At 37.4% G+C, this 17267-nt stretch overlaps 1 protein-coding gene across 4 annotated transcripts in view; it reads left to right on the top strand.

Moving 5' to 3' along the window:
- The window catches only part of LOC105833457 (spectrin alpha chain), a 63036-nt gene that overhangs the window by 44060 nt on the left and 1709 nt on the right, over positions 1-17267 (top strand). For 2 of the 4 annotated variants that reach the window (XM_012675210.3, XM_012675206.3), the window contains exons 6-29: positions 19-2622; positions 2713-3029; positions 3573-3950; positions 4135-4800; positions 4936-5221; positions 6193-6411; positions 6548-6990; positions 7252-7305; positions 7664-8069; positions 8139-8339; positions 8412-9012; positions 9098-9441; positions 9570-9854; positions 10117-11850; positions 12055-12423; positions 13033-14115; positions 14218-14444; positions 14528-14631; positions 14723-14953; positions 15035-15312; positions 15500-15986; positions 16132-16278; positions 16383-16457; positions 16975-17003. In XM_012675210.3, coding sequence (XP_012530664.2) covers positions 19-2622; positions 2713-3029; positions 3573-3950; positions 4135-4800; positions 4936-5221; positions 6193-6411; positions 6548-6990; positions 7252-7305; positions 7664-8069; positions 8139-8339; positions 8412-9012; positions 9098-9441; positions 9570-9854; positions 10117-11850; positions 12055-12423; positions 13033-14115; positions 14218-14444; positions 14528-14631; positions 14723-14953; positions 15035-15312; positions 15500-15986; positions 16132-16278; positions 16383-16457; positions 16975-17003 — 11568 coding nt within the window. The remainder of the gene's footprint in view (positions 1-18; positions 2623-2712; positions 3030-3572; positions 3951-4134; positions 4801-4935; positions 5222-6192; positions 6412-6547; positions 6991-7251; positions 7306-7663; positions 8070-8138; positions 8340-8411; positions 9013-9097; positions 9442-9569; positions 9855-10116; positions 11851-12054; positions 12424-13032; positions 14116-14217; positions 14445-14527; positions 14632-14722; positions 14954-15034; positions 15313-15499; positions 15987-16131; positions 16279-16382; positions 16458-16974; positions 17004-17267) is intronic. The other 2 variants (XM_012675208.3, XM_012675209.3) reach the window with 2 other exon arrangements.

Below are 17267 nucleotides of genomic sequence, written 5' to 3'. Positions count from 1 at the left end.
CTTTTTTCCTACTTATAGATTGTTGGCCAGATGATGGACGCCGATAAAATGAAAATCCATTACGAACAGTTAACAACTGACCTGTTGGAATGGATCAAGATGAAAACCGAACTTTTGGAGAGTCGCAGCTTCCCGAACTCCCTCGAAGGTATTCAACGGGAACTCTTAGCCTTCAAGCAATACCGAACAGTGGAGAAACCACCGAAGTATAAGGAACGGTCCGAGATAGAAGCGTTATACTTCCACATAAACACTCGGTTAAAATCTCTGAATCAGCCGGCATTTACTCCGCAAGAAGGCCAGCTAATTCACGATATCGAGAGAAATTGGGTAGAGTTGGAGAGAGCAGAGCATCGCCGTGAGGTCGCCTTGAGGACCGAGTTGCTGCGACAAGAGAGACTCGAGCAACTAAATTACAAGTTTGAGAGGAAGAGCGTGCTCAGGGAAGGTTACTTGAAAGAAATGATTCAGGTTCTGACGGACCCTCGATACGGCAGCAACCTAGCGCAAGTAGATGCTACAGTGAAGAAGCACGAAGCCATCAGTGCTGATATCTTGGCACGCGAAGAGCGCTTCCACGATCTGACAAACATGTCCGAAGAATTAGTGCGGGAAAATTATCATGGTTTAGAGAGAGTCCGCAGTAGAGAACAAGAAGTGTTGCAGAGATGGAAAGAATTGTTGGCTCTGCTGGACCATCATAAATCCAATCTGGTCGCGCTTAGTTCACTAATGACCTTGATGAGAGAAATTGACACAACGCTGGCTTCCATTCAGGAGCTACAACTGAACTTCCAAAGCACTGATGTAGGCCCGCATTTACTCGGGGTTGAAGATTTGCTGCAAAAACACAGCTTGCAGGAACTGCAGGTGACGGCTCTAGGCGAAAGTCAGAGACGGCTCGGCCGACAGGCCGCTCAACACTTGGCACAACCACAAAACAAGGAGGTACCATTACTGCAGCAAAAGTTGGAGTTATTGAATCACGCTTACGATGAACTCGTGGAAAACAGCAAAGAGCGTAAGGCCCGGCTAGAGGACGCCAGAAATTTCTTTCACTTCCTTCAAGATCATGAGGATGAAGAGTCATGGCTGGTGGAGAAACAACGAATATGCAAGGCTGGTATTTCTGCGAAAGATTTGCGGGCCGTGATATCGTTACAACAGAAACATAAAGCTCTGCAAGATGAGACGAAAGTGCGCAGGCCGAAATCTGAACAACTTTGTGATGCTGGCAGAAAGCTGATAGCTGATAATCATCCGTCGGCATTGGAAATACAAAATAGAATAGACTCGTTGCAAGAACATTGGAGGGTTTTGGAAGAACTAGCAGGATTACGAAAGAAGCAGTTGGATGACGCAGCTGAAACGTTCCAATTTTACGCTGATGCGAACGAAGCGGATTCGTGGATGAATGAAAAAATGGCTCTAGTAGCCTCGGAGGATTACGGGGTGGATGAACCGAGCGCTCAGGCCTTGTTGCAAAGGCACAAAGATCTAGAAGGCGAACTAAACGCCTATAAAGGCGATGTGCACTCCTTAAATGCACAGGCAGAGAAACTAATCAAATCCGGCATCTCCACTCTGGAATTGTCCGCTGATCCAGAACCGGTCGCCGAACTTGAACAGGAAGAATGGAGCAAAGAGATCCGATTGGTGCCGCAAGACGAGTGGGTGGACGAAGTGGTCGAGCGACTCGAGCAGAAAACTATTCATGAAGATAGATTAATACCGCAAGTGAAGAGTCTATATCCATTTAATGGTCAGGGCATGCATATGGCGAAAAACGAAATTATGTTTCTGTTGAACAAGACGAATCCCGACTGGTGGAGTGTTAGGAAAGCTGATGGTACGGATGGATTCGTGCCAGCTAATTACGTACGCGAGATCGAGCCAAAGGTCGTGCAAGTGCAAGTACGCAGGCCCGAAAAAGTCAAAGTGACGCAACGGGTGAAGAAAACAAAGATGGTGAAACAGGTGGTGCCGGTCCGACGATTAAAATCTATTAAGTCTACTGTGAAGCCGATCAAGCGAAAGACGGTGAGCGACGGTGATAGCGTGGAAAAGCGACAAAAGAAAATCAACGACACTTACAGCGAGTTACAGGAACTCGCTGTGAAGCGCCACGCGTTACTAGAAGATGCAATCAGGCTTTACGGTTTTTACCGGGAGTGCGACGACTTTGAAAAGTGGATCAAAGACAAAGAGAAGATGTTGAGAGCCGACGATCCTCGTGATAACGTCGAAACAGCGAGAAGAAAGTATGAGAAGTTCCTAACAGATTTGTCGGCTTCTGGAAAACGGGTGGAGGCAATAGACGCAGCAGTAGACGAATTCATCCATCAAGGTCACAGTCAGCTAGACAAAGTTAAAGCCAGACAAAGGCACATTCATCAGCTATGGGATCATTTGAATTGGTTAAAAACACAAAAAGAAAAGAGCTTAGAGGGTGCGTCCAGCGTTGAGTTATTTAACAGAACCTGTGACGAAGCTCACGATTGGATGCTAGAAAAGATCACCCAATTAGATACGGCCGAATTGGGTCCTGACTTGAAGACTGTGCAGGCTCTGCAAAGGAGACACCAACATCTGGAACGAGAATTGGCACCAGTTGAAGAAAAGGTTAAACAATTTCAGCATTTTGTGTCAGATAATAATACAAGAGGATATAATAATAACTCTTGATTTTCTCATACTATTTTATTTTTACAGGTACGAAAAGTGAATTTATTAGGCAATAGTGTTAAGAATTCGTATCCACACGAATGTAACAACGTCAATGTGAGACAAAATGAGATTAAGGATCTGTGGAACAAAGTCCAGACGAAGGCCAAGGAGCGACGGTCTCGTTTAGAAGACGCAGTCGGCCAACAAATATTCATGAATAGTTCGAAGAACTTGATCAACTGGGCGACAGACGTACAAGAAACAATGAAGGCTGAGGAACCAGTAAGAGACGTTGCCACAGCCGAAATACTAAAGAAACAGCACATGGAACTTGGAGAAGAAATACGAACCAAAGAAGATGAGTATGTACCTGCTAGTACTGTATATTTAGACTTTTTAAATTTTTTTAGTAATTTATTATTTAATTTTTTTAGTAATATTTAAAATTTTATTGTTTAAATTTTTTTAGTAATAGCAATGGAGGCGGATAAAATGTCAATTCCAAGGTGTCACCTAAAAAGTTTCCTCTTTGATTCTCGTTAAGTTATTTTATGCTTAATCCGAGCCTCAATATAAATCTTAGATCCAACTCTTAATTTTTTAAAATTAATAACTCTTAAATTTTTTTAATTATTTTGGATTTTTATATTTACATAGTCCCAGGTTCGTAGGCTCTGACACAGTCTCGAAAATATATGTTAGATAACGGTCGGAATCGAATTAAGAACCCTTTAACTATTTCACATGGAGCTATCATTACATTAAAAATTTATAAAAATTTAATATAATAATTTAATAATGAGTTTATTAAAATAATTATTTATGGAATTTCTTTATTATTAAATTAATAAGGAATATGGTTAGTAAAAAATAAGTTTTATCAAATTTTTTTCGAATGTTTACAGATTTCGCGAGGTTGAAGATCTCGGTCGAGAATTATTACGTCGTAATTCAACGTTGACAGATGTACGCGAACGTCTGGACAAGTTAAATGGATTGTATCCAACGGTAACAGCCGATTGGATGGCAAAAGAAGAATGGCTCCGACAATGTCTTGAATTGCAACAATTTAATCGAGAAGCTGACCAAATTGAAGCTACTACCAGTTCTCATGAAGCTTTCCTTGAATTCGTCGACTTAGGCGAATCATTGGACGATGTTGAAGCTCTGTTGAAACAACACGAAAAATTCGAGAACACCCTTCACGCACAAGATGACAGATTAAAAGCATTTAGTGACACCGCGGACAAGTTAATCGCCCAAAATCACTATGATAAAGATTAGTAAGTATTAAAGTAACAATTTGTTTAATATTGATCACTTACAAATAGAAACATAATGTCAAATCTTACAAAATTAAATCAAATTCATAAATTATAATTAAAATCTGTTTTAATTACATTGTTTTTAATTTAAATTTAAATTAAAATATTAGAAAATTTCTATATAAATCTGCTTTGTATCTAGCATCAATGAAAGACGGAACCAAGTATTAGCTCGTCGCGTGGCAGTAAAGGATGCCGCTCAACGTCGAAGAGCAGCCTTAAAAGCATCCGAACACTATCAACAATTCTCAGCAGAAGTGGATGACTTGCGCGATTGGTTGAGCGACAAGATGAAAACTGCAGCCGACGAAAGCTATCGCGATTTAAACAATCTCGAACGTAAACTGCAAAAACATGAAGCGTTTGAACGTGAACTACGAGCTAATGAAGGACAGTTAAGAGCAGTCAACAAGGCGGGCAAGGCACTTATATCAGAAGAAAATTATCGATCAGACGATGTAGGAAAGACTTTGAAAGACTTAAATGATCAATGGGGCCGATTGATAGCATTGTCGCTGGAAAAAGGTCGTAGATTACGACAAGCGGCTTTACAACATGGATACAATCGTACTATGGAAGATGCCAGATTGAAATTAGAAGAGATAGAGAGTTGTTTACAGAGTAAACAAGTAGGCATGGATCTTCGTAGCTGCAAAGAGTTACTAAAAAAACATCAGATCCTTGAGAACGATATGTATCAGTGGGAGCAAAAGGTAGACGATCTTGTAGTCATGGGTCAAGAAATGGCACATGAGGGTCACTTCGATGCGGCGAATATTCTGAGGGCTAGTCAAGCCACCCAGAGAAAGTACGTATAATAATTTCTTCTTCACTTAAATCATATTATTTCTTTTTTTTAACTGATTGCTTAGTGACTAAATTAATTTATTTCAAAATGATCGTGAATATACAAATGATGCACAAAGTTTATTGTATTTGATAGATTCCGTAGCCTGAAAGAACCAGCTAAGAGACGTCGAGAAGCATTGGAAGAGAGCCTACGTTTCCACAAATTCGGCTTTGAGTTAGATGCAGAATTACAGTGGATTAAAGACCACTTGCCTCAAGCATCCTCGACGACGCTCGGACAGAATCTGCATCAGGCCCAAACTTTGCATAAGAAACACAAAAAGCTGGAAGCGGAAATTGTCGGTCATCAGCCTATGATAGATAAGACTCTGGCTTCTGGACAAACGCTCATCGATCAGGCTCATCCGGAGAAAAAAAAGGTAAAAGATTTTTTTGAATTTCAAATAATGATTTTTTTCTCATGGATTCGCATGATGATCGACTGATACGAAACTGGAGTAAGAACTTATAATTTTTGCACAGCTGGAACGTTTCGAAGGGTATTACGTCTACAGAGGTAAAGTAGACACACAAACGCATGGAAAATATTGTTACAAATGTTTATCGCTTTTCTGTATCAATGATAATCGTTAGTAGTCCTGTTAAACATCACGTAATTAACAATTTTTGGTTTTATAGGATATTAACACTCACTGTTTGCGTAGCATAGTTTCTAAAATTACATGAATTATCTTTATATATTACGATTGGTTTTTTATACATGAAAATTTTAGAGATTTTAATGTGCAATTTAAAATTCTATTGTAAAATATAATATCTAATATACGGCATTGTAAAATTATATATATATAGACACACTATATATATATATATATAAATATAAACTACGTAGTAGACATTTTTTATTTTTAATTATATGTTTAATATTGTGTATTGAGAACTGAAAATTTATTCCTTTTTATCTAGGAATATGAATTAAATAAGTATTTAAATATAATCTGTTATATTTATTCATATAATTATCTAACTTATTTTACAGCTTATTTTAAATTAAAAAGAGAGGCGTAATGTTTATTATTTATTTAAAAATATATGATTTATTTAATTTTCATAATTTTAATTACAACAAAGCTTTTTAATTTTATTCTGTTGCTTAATAAACAATTTCAGAAATTATGAGATAAAAGGCGTATGTATTATTGCATGCAGACGCAAACTGATACTTTTGCCACAGTGATGGAACTCTATGCAGCAATGTATCAGTATTATTAATCAGCGATTATTTATTTAATAAATTATTAATTTATATTTGTTTTACGCGAGTAATATGTTCAAAATGTAATGAATTTAGTTGTCAGCAATAAATAATTGATTTTATTAATTTTACTAGATCCAAGAATTGTGCGATGTTCTGGATGATGCTTGGAGAGACTTGCAAGATAAAGCGGGAGAGCGCAGCAGAGCGTTAGACTTATCCTTAAAAGCACAAGAATTCTTTTTCGAAGCTGGCGAAGTCGAGAGTTGGCTCAATGAGAAGAACGATGTACTGAGCTCCACCGATTATGGCAGAGATCGCGATGCCGCCACCAAATTATTGACAAAACACAAAGTATGCATTTTGCAAAGCAAAATAAAAAAGATATTCAAATAATTTATTGTAATATTCAATGTAATTATAATTATTATTGTTAACTATGCTACTGTGATAACCTACATTTGGGTTATAATTGACTTATAATTTACAGGCTGTTGAGCTTGAATTAGATACATACAATGGCATTGTGACAGAAATGGGACATACCGCTTCCACAATGATCAACTCAAAGCATCCAGACAGTAAGGCAATACACAACAAGCAGCAAGCAATTGTTCAACAAATGCGCGCTTTGCAGCGATTAGCTACCGTAAGACAACAACGTTTAATGGAGAGTATGTATCGCCATGAATATTTCCTGGAGAGCAGAGAATTAGAGCAGTGGATCAAAGAGCAAGAACAAGCAGCCGCATCAGAAGACTATGGTCAAGATTACGAACATCTGTTGCTATTGCAAGCAAAATTCAATGATTTCAAGCATAGAATAGAGGCTGGCTCTGAAAGATTCAATCAATGCGAAGAATTAGCCAGAAAACTAATTGCGAATGAGAGCCCTTATATCCAGGACATCGAAAAACGACAAGAACAATTAGGGTAAATCTATAACACATCTTATTTAATAAAGATTTTCTTGTCATTATTTTGATTTCTGTGCTATTTTATTAATTTCTTATTGTTTTGTAGAAAACTTAGTATCTCATCACTTGCATGTAATAAATTAACAAGGTGGTGTCATTGGTTAAATTAATATCATGTAGTATAATATTTCTTGCAATTTACAAATCTATTTGTCTCTATTGTCTATTTTCTTGGTGTTGGGTCACTAACTTTTTTCTGTACACGCATTCAACATAGATCCGACGAAGACGATCCGGTGCTTCAAGTACAAGATAAACAGGCGATAACAAAGTAAGTACACGGTTATTCGAACTAAATCATGTGTATATATGGCGATAAGTTGTCTTATGCTACGATTTAAAACTTATCTATCTTCTACTCTTCTAACTTTCCAGAACTTTTCACAATTTGATACCCTTGAATCTTTATATTCTTCCTTGGACTTTTGTTTTTTGTCTCTTAAAAATTTCAACACTAATTTTTTTTAATATAGAAGTTGTGTATTAACATTAATACAATTATTACTAACTGTATACAGTATTACTGACTGAATGTAGGAAACTTGTATATTTTTTATACTTATTGATATTATAATTATTTACTGTGTATTACAATTAATAAAATTACTTTATGATACATTTTTTCACAGAGAATCATGGCAACACTTGTTAGGTCTCATCCGAAATCGTGAGCAACGATTACAAGCGGCAGGCGAAATTCATCGATTCCATCGTGATGTAGCGGAAGCATTGTCGCGAATACAAGAGAAAAAGGCTGCTTTACCAGAGGATCTTGGTCGCGACTTAAATTCCGTTTTGGCTTTAATCAGACGTCATGAAGGATTTGAGAACGATCTAGTTGCTTTGGAGGCTCAGTTACAGGTTTTAGTTGAGGATGCATCTAGATTACAAGCTCATTATCCGGGTAACAATGCGGTGCACATCGATCAGCAGCAAGAAATCGTTGTTACTCATTGGGAGGATTTGAAAGACAAATCCGCTCATCGAAGGGATCAGTTGCAAGCTAGCTGCGACTTGCAACGATTTCTTACTCAGGTATCAGATTATACTTCTTAACATTTATATTTAACAATTTGTATTATTTTTAATACAAAAAACATTTAGGTAAGAGACCTAATGAATTGGGCAGCTGGACTCCGCGCTACAATGTCAACGGAAGAAAAAGTTCGAGACGCGGCTAGTGCGCAGATCTTGAAGACGGAACACGAAGCTCTGAAAGGGGAAATCGAAGCACGAGAGGATAGCTTCAGCTCGGTGCTCGATCTAGGCGAGGCCATGGTGCAAACCGGTCACTATGCAGCTACAGTAAGTTTATCTGTTACAGATGATAACATTTTGCGTACGAGCATTTGTTATTCACATTGATGTACTTTTCAGGAGGTTGAGGAAAAGTGTAATCAATTGCTGGACGAGCGGCAGAGGCTGCACGCTGCTTGGCAGCAAAAGAAAGTGCACTTAGATCAACTGATCGACTTGCATTTCTTCCTGCGTGACGCCAAACAGCTCGATACCTTGTCTAGTACTCAAGAAGCCGCGCTAAGCGGTGACAACTTCGGAGTTTCGGTCGAAGAGGTAGATGCACAAATGAAAAAACACAACGAATTTGAAAAACTATTGGTCACGCACGAAGAGAAACTAACAGCGCTACAAGAGCACGGGAACAAACTTCTGACTCAGAATCATTTTGACTCACCGACAATCGCCCGACGATTGAATGAAGTCATTCAAAGACGCGAAAGAATTCGTCATCTGTGCGATGCGCGAAGAAGAAGGTTGGAGGCTAGTTTGTTGCATGCACAGTTTGTCAGAGATGTGGGTGAAGCCGAATCTTGGATAGGTGAAAAGCAAAAGAAGTTAGAAGCAGAAGCGTCGAAAGGCGAAGTATCTAGCTTGGAGGACAAAATCAAGAAGCTGCAAAAGCATCAAGCATTCCAAGCAGAGTTGGCAGCGAATCAGAGTAGAATCGAAGAAATTAAAGGTAATTGATTGATTAAATTGCAAATATCACTTAATCCGCAGAATTTGTACTGTAAAGATTAATAATAAATTTATTTACAAAACAGCGAAAGGAGAAACATTATTAGCGCGAAAACATCCGGCGAGTGCAGAAATTCGTCAGCAATTAGAACATTTACATGCGTCCTGGCGAATATTATTGTTAGAGTCTGGAAATCGGGGCAGAGGTTTGGAAGAGGCTCAAGATATTTTGGAATTCAATAATCAAGTAGAGAAAATCGAGGCGTGGATCAGAGATAAGGAAATGATGGTCCAGGCTGGTGATACTGGAAAGGATTATGAGCATTGCTTAAGTCTCCAGAGAAAACTCGATGATGTAGACAGCGATATGCGAGTAGATGATTCTAGGATAAAGTCGATCAATGCTTTGGCAGATAAGCTTATAAAGCAGGTAAAATCATTAGCAAGAAAAAATAAATTAACTATTATACTGAAGTATATTACTCTGAAATATAAACGTATGCTTAATTTTTTTTATTAAAAAATATTTATAATATTTTCTTATATTACGAACAACAGGGTCGTGATAATGAATCAAAAGCAATTCAACAACGACGCGATAATTTTAACAATAAATGGAAAGGTTTGCAAGGTGCACTAAGTACTTACCGCGAAACATTAGCGGGTGCACTAGAAATCCATCTATTTAACCGAGATGTAGACGATACAAACCAAAGAGTTATTGAGAAATCAGTCGCCATGAGCACGAATGACACTGGAAAAGATTTACCCGCTGTCGAACAATTACAAAGAAAGCAAGAGGCTATAGAACGAGACATGACAGCAATAGAAGGCAAACTAAAGGTGAATATTGTATCAATTTCTTTTGTTTAGAATTAACAATTGTAAATTTACCCAACAATTAGGATGATAGTAATAAAATGTTTTACTATCTCTATTTCTATATTTATGATCATTTTTATTTATTATTGTTTTGAATATACTTCGCATATTATAGAATTTTAATAATTGCGAACACTTGCACTTCACATTTTATGTCATAAATATGATTTCAAATATAAAGAAAATTTTATATTTGAATCTTTTGCTTTGTATCTCATTTTAGGAGCATAAGTCAGAAGCGCGAAATTTGTCGCACAAATATCCAGACAAGGGGTCCGAAATAAACGGAATACTGTCCGAACTTCAATCTAACTGGGATGATCTACAACGAGTGACTCGACATCGGCGTGATGCTTTGAATCAAGCGTACACATTGCATAAGTTCCAAGCTGATTTGCATGAATTAGATATTTGGGTGGCAGATACTATTAAACGCATGGATGAATCCGAACCACCGACTACTATATCCGAAGCTGAAGCTGTATTAGAACTGCATCAAGAAAGAAAGGCGGAAATCGATGGTAGACAAGATACATTTAAAGGTTTAAAGGATCACGGTCATAAAATCATATCTATTAATGAGGATGTTAAACATAATCTTGAACATCTGGAAGAACTTAGGCAAACCTTGGGAAATGCTTGGGACAATCGTCGACAGAAATTAACGCAAGCACATCAATTGCAATTGTTTAAGGAACAGGCTGATCAAGCTGACAGCTGGCTAGCAACGAAAGAAGCATTTCTCAACAATGATGATCTCGGCGAATCGCTATCAGGCGTCGAGACGTTGTTGCGTAAGCATGAGGAATTCGAGAAGATGTTGGCATCTCAATTAGGACGTATCGAGGAGCTCGAGAAGTTCGCAAACGAAATTCTATCGCGTGAACACGCGGACGAGAGTATAATAAAGCAGCGACTCGCCTCGGTTTGTACCAGAAGAGACAAACTAAAAAATAATTCAACCGCTAGAAGAAAAAAACTTTTGGAAAGTCATCATTTGCACCAGTTTCTTAGGAACATATATGAAGTGGATGGCTGGCTGCGTCAGAAGCAGCAGGTGGCGAGCGACGAGAATTACAGAGATTCCTCGAATTTGCAAAGTAAGATACAGAAACATGCTGCATTCGAGAGCGAGTTGATGGCAAATAAAGGAAGAATTGCGGCAGTAGTCAACGAAGGTGAAGCGCTTATCGAGGAAAATCATTATGCTTCAAAAGATATACAGGAACGTTTAGACGAGTTAGAGGCAGACTGGAGACACTTGCAAGAGACCAGTGAGCTAAAGAAAAATCGGCTAAATGACGCGTATCAAGCTTTACTATTCGGGCGTAGTTTGGATGAATTCGAGACGTGGATGGACGAAATTGAAACCCAGTTGCAATCAGAGGATCACGGTAAGGATCTCTCAAGCGTAACGAATTTGCTGAAGAGACACACCAATTTGGAAAACGACGTACTTGGTCATAACGAGGCATGCGAATCTATCAAAAACACTGCCGCCGGCTTTCAGAAATCGAATCATTTCTTGAGCGATGAGATTCAAAAGAGAGCGTTGATTACGATCAACAGATATCACGGTCTTCAGGAGCCAATGCAGATACGCAGGGATAATTTGGAAGACGCGAAGTTATTACATCAGTTCGCGAGAGATGTCGAGGACGAATTACGCTGGCTTTCAGAAAAAGAACCGTTAGCCGCGAGCAACGATCTTGGTAGCTCCTTGACCACTGTACAACGATTGCAAAAGAAACATCACGCTTTGGAAGCGGAATTATTATCCAGAGAACCTGTAGTAGCTTCGTTAGTTAGCAGAGCGACTGTGATGATTAGAAGTGGGCATTTTGCAGCGGATAAGATTGAAAAATTAACTAAAAAGTTGCAAGAAGAATTGTCGCATCTTAGAGATCTAGCAAGTGTTAGGAAACTGAGGTTGCTCGATGCTGTAGAATCACAAATGGTAAGAAATTAAATTGCATTTCTATTGATATAAAATTGTTTTAATTATTTTCCTGATAATTTATTATAAACGTTATGTAAAAATAACGTTAATAATTTTAATGATTTAATAATTAATTTTAATTGTAATTTTTAATAATATAAATAGTTTTAATAACTTTTTTATCATTTTTAAAAATTATTTTTTAATACGTGCGCTTTATAGTTTTATGCTGAAGCCGCGGAAGCTGAACAATGGATTAGAGAGAAACATCCACAATTGACGTCATCTGATCATGGCAAGGACGAAGACTCTGTGCAATGTTTGTTGAAGAAGCTTGAAGGCATCGAACGTGACTTGTCTGGTTTCGAAAACACGATAGATAACTTGAAGAAGCTTTCGCGTGGCCTAGTTGAGAGGCATCATTTTGATAGTAAAAATATAGCGCAAAAACAAGCGGATATTGAATTCAAATTTAAAGAACTGCAAAGATTGAAGGAATATCGACTGCAGAGATTATCGGAGAGCGAGAAGTTTTACAAATTTATCAGACAGGCGGATGAAGTAATCGAATGGATTGGGGATCAAACAACGGTAAAGCGCATATAGATAATTATTTAATATTTATATAATTTTGGGATTGCTAAAGTGCCCGTCAAATGACTTGATTGGGGTCGATAATGTAGAGTCATTCGTGCATATCATTAATAAGATTTCGTATGTATTTCTTTTATAGATTCGGAAATTCTTTCCAGAATTAAAGTACATGTATATCATCATATGAACTAGATTTTATAACGAGAATAAACAAAATGTTTTTTAGACTACTCTTTTTCTAATCTATATCTGGATTTGCAGTCATAAAAAGTTATTAAACTAATCTTTTTTTTATCTCTAGAGAAATATGGTTTTATTTTGTACATATATATCATATATTTTGTATACTAAGCAAATATTGTCATCAAGTGACAATTCTACGTACCAAAAATGAATTTTTTTTTTGTTTTTGATATTAAATCGACCGTATTTCCCTAGATTTTGATGCGTACTTTAATTCCGTAAACATGTTTTACAATTCTATAAACCCAATTAAATTAAAAGATTAGTTAAAATAAAAAATGTTGTTAAAACAAACGACTTTAGGATCCCCTTATGAAATTGACATTGAAAGAAAGCTATAATTATTAAATATTATGATTAAAGATCGCCGCATCAGAAGATTACGGTTGTGACGTAGAACATGTAGAACTGCTGATTCAGATATTCGACAATTTCCTAGCTGGTTTAACGACTAGCGAAGGACGTATATCGGCTGTTCTTGATGAAGGACAAAGATTGATAGAGCAGAATAATCCTGAAAAAAGCAAAATACTTCAAAAAATTGACGAAACAAAGCAACAATGGGAGGACTTGAAAGAATTGGCTCACGCTCGACAAGACGCGTTGGCAGGTGCCAAACAGGTTCATATGTTTGACAGGACAGCCGACGAGACTATCGCTTGGATACAAGAGAAAGAAGCGGCTGTCAGCTCGGACGATTATGGCCAAGATTTGGAGGAGAGTCAAGCACTGGTGAGAAAACATCAGGGATTCGAGACTGACTTAGCGGCTGTGAAGGAACAAGTGGAGAGCCTGATGGAAGAAGCATCAAGACTAATCGAGCTTTTCCCGGATGCACGTATACACATCAACGTGAAACATCAAGAGGCGGAAGCAGCCTGGGCCGAGCTACTAGAGCAAGCAGCGCAGAGACGAAACAAACTAGCCCAGGCAGAACAACTGCAGGCCTACTTAGGCGAGTACAGAGAATTGATATCTTGGATAAACGAGATGGTGGCTAAAGTGACAGCGCCTGAATTGGCGCAGGACGTTCCTGGTGCCGAAGCATTGCTTTCCAGGCATAACGAGTACAAATCGGAGATCGATACGCGTGAAGAAGTCTTCGAGAAATTTTATCGAACTGGACAGGAGCTAATCGAGCAGGGACATTTCTTGGCGAAGGAGATTGAGGACAAAATATCAGTATTGCAGCAACGTCAGCAAATTTTGAAGGACACGTGGCAACAGAGGAGACACATTTATGAACAGAACTTGGACACGCAGTTATTCAAAAGGGATGCCGAAACTTTGGAAAATTGGATAATTAACAGGGAACCGATGCTGCATGACGAAAAATTAGGAGACAGCATTTCGCAAGTGGAAGAATTGATAAGGAAACATGAGGACTTTGAGAAGACCATACAAGCGCAAGAAGAAAGATTCAGTGCTCTTAAACGAATAACGATGGTGAGTTTATCGTTAAATACAATAAAGATAAAAATTATTACTATATAATATTGTTGAGAACCTATAATACAATTTAATGTTTAATATTATAAATATTCACAGCTAGAAGAAGCCTTTCGAAAACAGCAAGAGGCAGAAATGGCCGCACGTCAAGCAGAAAAAGAGAGGGTGGAACGCGCGAAAATCGAGGAACGGAAACGTAAAGAGGTACAAAGGATAACCGAGGAGCGGAAACGCGAAGAAGAGCGTAGACGGTTGTTAGACAATTCTCATCGTATGCAACATGATGAACTTAACGGCTCAGTCGACGAACATGAGTCTGCAAATATGTAAGTAAAAAATTAAGATTTAATTTGAAGCTAAGATATTCTAAATAGTAATCTGATGTTTTCACAAATATCTTGATCGCTAGGTTATCTCCGCTAAAAGGTGCTACCGTTTCCGAAACAGTAGAACCTGCGGCCCCTCAGAAGCCATATGGTTTATCGCACATGTTCAGCGAAAAATTAAGACGAGGTATGTAATATTTATGATAATAATAAGTTTCTGTGCTCTTGTCAAGAAAATGTTATAAATTGATTGTGTGATTTTATGTGAATTTCTTTAGCAACTTCGGATATCAAGAGGGCTGAAAGTATGAAAGTAGATACAAAGAAACCAAAACGGACACCAAGCTTCACGACTAGACGAAGAACGCAAAGCTTCCGGAAACTGCAACGAATGGAGAATATGGACTCTCTGCGACCAGTTGAGATTCAAGGTCTTCTTGAGCGAAAGCACGAGCTTCAAAGTGCTGGTAAAAAGGCAGCAGTTCGGTCATGGAAGCAATATTACACCGGTATTCAATCATACACCAAATGAAATAGACGTAAAATATTTTCTCATTAACAAACTTATTTTTATTTCGTGACCGTTTCAGTATTGTGTGGACAACTGCTGTGCTTCTTCAAGGATATAGAAGATTTTAATCTAAGTAAAGCGGCAACTGCCCCGATAACCATTTTCAATGCTACATGCGAGAAAGCAGACGATTACACAAAGAAGAAAAATGTATTTCGGTTGAAATGCACGGACGGTTCGGAATTCTTGTTTTTAGCACCAAGCCACGAAGAAATGGAGGATTGGGTTAATAAAATCTCATTTCATGCGAAATTGCCGCCAAGTTTGCAGCTTTTAAGCTACGATGACTCTCAGAAGGTTTGCAGTAAAAATATTTTTACTTTCTTTAAACTTTCTTTCTCTCTCTCTCTCTCTCTCTCTCTCTCTCTCTCTCTCTCTCTCTCTCTATCTCCAGATATATTACTTTATTTTTTCAAATCTTTAATCTTTTAATTTTAATTATACGAAATTTGAATTATAAAATTAATGTTTTTTTTTTATTCAGATGCAACAGGAAAATTTGCAGAGGTTGCAAAGTTCGAGACTTGAACACGCGGACGACAACGCGTCCACCGGAAGTAGCCGTGCTTCCACACCGGAGATGGAGCGCAAGAACTCTGTGATCAGACGCGACCCCGTCTCGGCAAATCAACACTCGCCGAATTCGGTACAATTAGAATTCCTGCAGATGCATCGGCAAAATCAGCAACGGCGCAACGACGCACAAAACGCCGAAGCATTCCTGGCGTCACAGAGATCAGAACCTCAGACTCAGACGGAATTTCTACAAATGCACAGGCAACAGCAACTACTTGCACAGCAGCAGCAACATCAGCTAATACAACAAGAGCAACTTGCAGCTCAGCGGGATCAATATCAGAATTCCGCGATGCTGGGAACCGATAAACCGCCCATACCGCCACGAGGTGCTCCTCCACCTGTTCCTATGCGAACACCCAGTTCAGAAAATATGATGCAGTACAGGCGCAACGGTATATCTTTTTAAATAAAATTTACATCATTGGTGTCATATATCCAATAATTTAATATAATACTTTTTCTAAGCATTTATATATTATATTTTTATGTCTTTGTGTTTATTGATGAAGAATTATTTGAATGTTATTATGTATATAGATATAGATCATCATTTGCCACAAGGAAGGCCCAACGTTTATCAACGAAGCGCAACATTAAATCATAATGGATCTGGTCAATATCCGTCAAACGAGCAACCAGTATGGCATCGACAAAGCAGTGTGGATCTTCCCCCGCAACATCAAGGTACATTATTATATATATTGTAATATAAGTTAAAAGATTCAAAAGGTTTAGAAAGAGTCTACTCGATATTCATCGACACGTGAACATTCATCGTCATTTTATAGAATTAGCACCTCCATTGCCATCGAGTGCTCCTCCGCCGACTAGAATGGTTCATTGGAATATTCCTCGTGATTCTGGTCAGTCATTACAAAAAAATCACATTCGATAAAAAAATCGATGTGAAGATCGCATGCAGTCATTCTGCATTTATACTTTTGTTTTTATCATTCATCTACTTCCGCATCTTATTGAAATTTTTTGCATTTGACAAATTGCTTGGCAAGGGATGTAAAATGTTAAAGCAATGTAAAGCAATTATAATACATTTATATATATGTATATAAACGTTTAACCGAAACACATAAACATATCTTCTAAAAGATTAATACTAACAGATTTTTGTTGTTTGTTTCATCAGCACTTCAAACATTTTAACTTAATGTTGCATTTGATCAATATGTTTGCACTTTGATTGTCTAACTCCACAATTTATCACAAGATCGATAATATAATAACAATTGTAAATAGCTGTTTATTGTACGATAACCATTTTAGTTATAGATGAATTTTATAATTAAAGTTGCGTCTTGTGCAACAAATTATCAATTTAACGGAATATAAACATTTCTTAATTATATTTTTCGTCTGTTACAGCGTATGGGAATGTTCCAAATGTTAGACAGGTAAATTCCTATTTCTCTAATTATATTAAATAAATATTAAGTTGAATTATATGAATTCTTTGAGAATTATAGAAATTTTCAATTTTTTCAAGATATATGTAGATTTTAAAATATTAAAATTTGATATATCAAATTTTAACATTTTAAAATCTATATATATATATATATATATATATATATAAAATAACCGCGCGACAATCATAAAAAATTTCTTAATATAAATCTCGTTGTCTTTCATGTATAAACCGAACAATGGATTCATGT

The sequence above is a fragment of the Monomorium pharaonis genome, chromosome 4 (genome assembly GCF_013373865.1).
Source record: "Monomorium pharaonis isolate MP-MQ-018 chromosome 4, ASM1337386v2, whole genome shotgun sequence".
Lineage (NCBI taxonomy): Eukaryota > Metazoa > Arthropoda > Insecta > Hymenoptera > Formicidae > Monomorium > Monomorium pharaonis.
Note: the sequence above shows the minus strand (reverse complement) of the source record. Positions and strands in the feature narration are given on the sequence as shown.